General features: G+C 41.4%; 1 protein-coding gene across 1 annotated transcript; it reads right to left on the minus strand.

Annotated features, from left to right (window-relative positions):
- Positions 1-4,418: 4,418 nt before the first annotated feature.
- Positions 4,419-5,985, minus strand: LOC306908728 (olfactory receptor 51I2-like). The gene is made up of 2 exons (XM_079481879.1): positions 5,909-5,985; positions 4,419-5,571 (listed from the first exon to the last, which is right to left on the minus strand). Exon 2 carries the CDS (start codon positions 5,505-5,507, stop codon positions 4,590-4,592), a length of 918 nt encoding a protein of 305 aa, XP_079338005.1. The 5' UTR covers positions 5,508-5,571; positions 5,909-5,985; the 3' UTR covers positions 4,419-4,589.
- Between the last annotated feature and the right edge of the window lie 479 nt (positions 5,986-6,464).

Raw genomic sequence — 6,464 nt, forward strand, 5'->3', positions numbered from 1 at the left:
CGCCAGATTGTGGCATGAGCAGTGTAGAAACAGACAAAAACTGAGGAGGTGATGGTCTAATATCAAACCTGCCCAATACACCGACTACGCCACCCTGGGAGTTTCACCCAGAGAATAATTTTGGTTAATTTCCTAATACGGATTCACTTAAAGACACACAGGTACGCATACAATTCAGCCAAAGACGAAATTCAATGTTTAAAAAGAGCAACAAGCTTTATTCCAATCATTTAAAAAGATAATTTAGAAAACATTAATACTTGAGGAGGGTGGACCACAAGACATTACACTCGCTACTGAGGCCTTCCAGTGGAGGAAACAGGAGTCACGAAGGCAAGGAGGAGTCCCAGGAAGAGTCACCCACGTGAACACACACTAGAAAACACACTGTAGATACAGCAAGAAAACGGGATCGACAGCACAGCACACAGAAAGGGAACACCACCACCCGGACTCCAACACCACCACTTTCGGCTGTCAGCGACTGAAACAGACAAACTTTCAAAAAGGAGTCACTCAAAAAAGAAATAAATCTAATTTTTAAATAAATAAACTGAAATAATCTTAATCATCACCAAAACTGCCAGCCCAACAATACTTCAAAGCGGGCAGTAAGAGGGAAAATATATATGAATTCCAAAACAAAGAAACTAAATAAATAGGGTGGAGGTAAATAAGACCTTGGCTAAAGAAAACAAATACAAAATACCACTTAAACAAAATGTATATAATAAAAAGTAAACTAAAGTCACTAATAAAGAAACAAACAAAACAATCCAAATTAACCAAGCTGGAAACAAAATAAAGAAACAAAGAACCAACTTAACCAAATTATAAAGAAAGAGCCAACCCCTTCAGCGAGATTCCACAAAGTTAATAGGCCATCGTAAAAACTGAAGCTCGCATTCGACCAAATGGCCGTGATGGCAAAACGGGCGGACAGCAGACAGTAGCGCTTGAGTAAATGTTCAAAACCTGCACGTCAAGAAACAGGCGTTTCCACGATAAAGTGGAGGAGTGAAGTTGCGAATACAATCCGCGTTAGACAAGCAGCTGTGCAACAGACGTGCCGCGATCGAGCGAAGTTGCTAATACAATCTTCAATTCACATTAAGTCAAACAGCAATCGAGGCAAAACAGCAGCTAGTGAGAAATTACTCTGCGGCTGATGTCACTCTCCCGTTGCACCAGCCCGATTCCAATGACAGCGTTTTGAATCACCCAGAAGGAGGCAGCTCGGAAGGTACAAACAGTACCGTACGCTTTTCGTAGCCTCCGCTTTTTAATGCGTTGAACGAGACTGGATGCCAACAGGAGATCTGTAGAAGAGCCGCAGCCAAACACGGAGCGAGTGACCCGGAAGTATGACACCCTCCGTCACCAGCGAGCAAGAGGACAGCCAAAAGAACAACTTCCTGTATTTATAGGAGTGGCCTATGGCCGCGATTGGCCAAAAGAATGCCAATTAGTTCTGAGTTACTCATACTGCTACAGGTACATAACGCAGCATAGGGTAAATAATTGCTTGGAGCAAACTCAAGTATGAGGGAGAGACCAAGAAATATTGTAAATCGCCAACTCTTTTTGGGTTTTAGGGTTTTGACAACCAAGCTGACCAAATAACCTTTTGGACGTCAGCTGAGCATCAAGGGGGATGGATTAATGCAGGTCCACCAGCCAAAGACTTCCAACATTTGCGGCGGCGAAGAGGCAGACGGAGGGCATCCTCCCCTCCACGACCTGGCCCCCGACAGGGTGTTGAGGTCCCGAATGGCATATGCAACCCTCACCGTGTCGTGTCCAGTACATGCACTGCACCTCTACTTGGACCAAAAGCAGAGCTCCCGAAGCTCTCAGCAGCTCTTTGTCGGTATTGGAGGACAGCTGGGAGGTTGCGTACCCTCCGCGCTCCGTACCCTCTTGGGACCGCGCTCCGTACCGTCTTGGGACCTTAATGTGGTCCTGGCGTGCCTCCAGAGGCCCCCCTTCGAGCCCCTCGGAGACGCTGCTCTTTCTCATCTCTTGATGAAGACGGCTCTCCTAGTGGCGCTTGCTTCCATCAAGCATTCTCCGTGGCCACGGATTGCCTTGAGTTCGGGCCCGGTCAATCTCACGTTATCCTGAGACCCCGGCCTGGCTACGTGCCCAAAGTTCCCACCACTCCCTTTCGGGACCAGGTGTTGAACCTGCAGGCGCTCCCTTCTGGGGAGAAAGACCCAACCCCTTCCGTGTTGTGTCCAGTACGCGCACTGCGCCTCTACTTGGATCGCATGCAGAGCTTCAGGAGCTCTGAGCAGCTCTTCGTCTGTTTTGGAGGTCAGCACAAGGGGAGGGCTGTCTCCAAACAGAGGTTGGCGCACTGGATCGTGGACGCCATCACTACGGCTTACCGATCACAAGACCTCCCGTGCCCGCTTGCAGTGAGGGCGCACTCCACCAGGGGTGTGGCCTCCTTGTGGGCACTGGCTCAGGGCGCCTCTCTGGCAGACGTATGTAGAGCTGCAGGTTGGGCTACGCCCAGTACCTTCGCAAGGTTCTACAGCCTCCTTGTGGCACCGGTATCAGCCAGAGTCTTACAGGACACCGCCAGGTAAGACCGGCAGCCGGTGGGCGTACGCCTGCGATAGCGCCCCTCCCCAGGTGGGACATGGCGCTATCTAGCCTCTCCTCTTCCCCCCACTTGGGCGAAGAGTAGGCATTCCATCCATCACTAAGCACTCCTCGGGGCCGGGCGGAGCAGCCCTCCCTCCCTTGGCCTGTTTTTGAGCTCTAGCAGTGGCTCTAACAAGGCCTAGTGTTCCACACATAGTAACCCCCCCACAGGGCGGTTCTGTCTGATGTCTTGTCATGAATGGCTCTCACACGATGGCCCATGACCTCTCCCAGGTGTACTTTCACCGGCTCGCGACACCCTCTCGTGTCCGCATGTCTCCCACAAGCTCTATCCTATCCGGCGAGACCGTGTGTGGATCTCCACTAAGCTCCTCCCTGCAGTAGGAAGTGGTCTCCGTAGCGCGTTCCCTCAGGGGGGAATGGCGCTTCCCAGTGGCCCTTACGGTGCCGGGCGGCTTCTCGTTGTTAAGAGAACTAGGCCTCCGTCCGTGACGGCCGGTGGAAGGGGCTCCCATCTTTTTAAGAAAGCTCTGGACTCCTTCCCTTCCACTAATCAGAAAGCTTGTTACATCTCTCTCGCCATAGCTAATTTGCATTGTTTAACCTCGTTTTACCAATGCAAGTGCCCAGAGTGTCAGGGAAATGCTAAATAGAGAGGCTAAAAGGAAAAGCTAAATGACTAAGCTAATCGTATGGCAGCGGAGGAAATGGAAATGCAAATGATAAAAGAAATTGACTTTTAAATGACTGATTAAAACTTGTATTCATAGTTTAATTTGTAAATCCAATAATTTATTCCTCTTTTGAAATTCCACTATTTATAAAATAATTCATGAATGCACTTTAAAATGATGTACCTATTGTTTTATGTACTTTTTTAATTTGAAGTATTTATTGATGTATTAATATTTCATTTATAAATTATCTTTATAATCACGCTTTTTATTGCCCATTAAAACCATAAATAATTAATGACTTTAATCATTTCGCCTTTTTTTATTTGGATAAATAAATGATAGGTTAAGTTGTAAGTTGAAAACAAATGTATTAATGCCTATTTCTATATTAGAATTAGTAATTAAACAATGAAATCCTTTATTACTTTACACACGACTCTTCCGGTCCTCCATATGAGGATGGGTGGTACAACAATAATCTCTATGAAATAATGATTGACAGACCGACTGGCATTTTAAATTTACAAACCGACTTAAAGTTTAAAATTGTCTTTTTACTTTTTATTGAAGCTAAATTTGAATTACTTTACTATTAAATGAGATTTTTGCATTATTAGCATCAAACACCAAGTTTGGCTTGGCTAGAACACTGGCATTGGCTATTTAAATGTATAATTTATATAATGTATAAAACAGTGTAAATGTCAGGTAGTCAGAATTTATGGATATTATCAAGCATCCAAATTCACTCAATCATTTTCATTTATTTGTTCAAGTGGACTTTACAGGTGTACTAATGTAGGAAAGTTGAAAGGAAATGTAGGGAAATTGCTTTCATTATTTGCAAAGGAAATTTGCATAATTTATTGTTATTTTTGTGGTATTTCAGTCTTTCGAGACCCCAGCTTATAACACTGTTGTTTTCTATAATGGTATATTATAAATGTAACTGTGATCCGGCCAAAAAGCATAAAAGGTAGATGTAGCGTTTAAGTTTAGGCGCAGGGTATAAGAGATGTAGGATTATGCAGGTTAAGGCATCAATATGTTCTTTATAAGTACAAATAACAGTCGATATGATAGTAATATGCAGTTTAATTAATGCAGTTTTTTTATTTAAGTAAAATAGGCAATTTGTTAAAACTGAGAATTGTTTCCTATACTAAAGTGTTACCAAACATAGATAAACACTTGAACATTTTATTGCATCAGAAAGCTAGGGATCCTATTTATCTTTTACTTTTGACAATCTATTAGATTTTACAATAAATATAGGTTCATATTTACACAACAACACATCTACCTGGATGCTTTCAGAAGACAAATAATCTTTTTGCGAATATCAGTAAAGTTCAATGCATAAACAAGTGGGTCGAGGATGGGTGGTACAACAATAAACTGTAATGAAATAATGACAGACAGCCCTATGGGAATTTCTAAATTCACCAACCGGCTTAAGATGATCTCAGAAACAATGGCAACAGAGAAATTTAAAAGGATAACTATGTGTGGAATACAAGTTTGATAAGCTTTGCTCTTGAACTGTGATGAGCTTCTGTGACAAATGATAAGAATTCTAACATATGAATACAAAATTAAAATGAATGGAACAACACAAGTTACAATCAATAAAAGAAGACCCCAAACGTTACTAATTAAACTGTTTGTGCAAGAGAGCTTAACAATTTCATAATTGTGGCAGTACACCTTCAACAATTTATTATCACACATTTTCAGTCTAGAAGTGAAAAGAGCAGAGATACCAAGACAAAACATTGGAAACGTGCAGTGTATGAAGATTAAACCTGTCAGAACCCTCAAGGTTATTATGTTATGATATTCTAAAGGTTTGCTGATTGCAACCAATCTATCAAATGCCATTAGCATTAATATTGCAAACTCATTTGCTGTGTATGAGAAAATAACAAAACTCTGCAAGATACACGTGTCATAGGAGATTGTGTTTGTATTAGACAGCAAGTCTGTCAGTACCCTGGGGAAAAAGGCAGCTGTACCATACACAGAGTTAATGGACAAACATGAAATCAAAATGTACATGGGCTGGTGCAGCGTCCTTTCCAAACATACTGCAAGAATAGTAAGTGTATTGAGGAATATGATCACACCGTATAAAACAAACCCCAAAGTGAACAAAGCATATCGCATATGTCCAAGCCTTTCAAACAACATGAAGTAAAAATATGTTTGATTTTCCATTAACACAAGATGGTTTTGTTCTCTTCAGTTTATTTCTTGCCACAGGTGCTTTCTTCACGGTTGGCTGGAGACAATAAATTCAAGGCATTGAGGACATTCCACTTAACTGCTTAATAAGGCATTAAAAACAGTACAATATGTTTGTATACAAAGCTGAAATGATGTACATTATTTATATCATGATAACATTATAGAAACAAAATAGTGAAACTGTTTAGTTATAAAATGCATTAAGTACATGAAGTAAAACAAAACATCTCTCTGAAAATGTTATGAGGAATTTGTTCTAATTCATTTATTTTAACAATATTAATAATATAAAATATATCCATTCTGTATCAATATCAGACAAATATTTAACCATGTTAACACATATTACAACCACTGCTTCACCGAAATACCTTCTGTGTTATTCCTTCTAATGATCATCTCAGCATTTCCCCGGAATATGTGTCTTACTTACTTCTGAATCCCTGCGTCTGTTGTTTTAAAGCAACTATGGCTCACCAGTATATGTGCTTGTTCTTTTATATCTTGTAATGTGTCAGGAGAAACATGGCTGAATTTGCATGAGGAACCCCCCCCCCCATTTTGACATTGCTAAAGCAATACAACCATATTAGTGAACTGTAAAATGTTCAACATTTTCTGGTTATTTGATTCTGTGTCGATAAAACAGCATGTTGAACTTGGGAAGAAAGTTATTCTTTTATTTTTCACACGGTCTATGAAGACCTTTATGACATTATAAATGAAAACAGAGTTGTGACATTCCCATATGTGCAGTGGGAGAATGAAATGCGGAAGTAACCCGTGACATGAAGGGCTTTATAGTTCCAAATATTGCACTGAAGCCCATTTACTTCAGTGTTTCCCAACACCATAGGGTTGCCACCCGGAATCAGCCTGTATTTGAGAATGAAATAGTAAGCCCCATTTTGAAACAATGCGAGATGT

The sequence above is a fragment of the Barbatula barbatula genome, assembly GCF_947034865.1.
Source record: "Barbatula barbatula genome assembly, chromosome: 19".
In the NCBI taxonomy this organism is placed as follows: domain Eukaryota; kingdom Metazoa; phylum Chordata; class Actinopteri; order Cypriniformes; family Nemacheilidae; genus Barbatula; species Barbatula barbatula.

Coding starts and splice junctions, on each gene's coding strand:
- LOC306908728 (XM_079481879.1), bottom strand. CDS start 5,507: ATGGAAAATCAAACATATTTTTACTTCATGTTGTTTGAAAGGCTTGGA.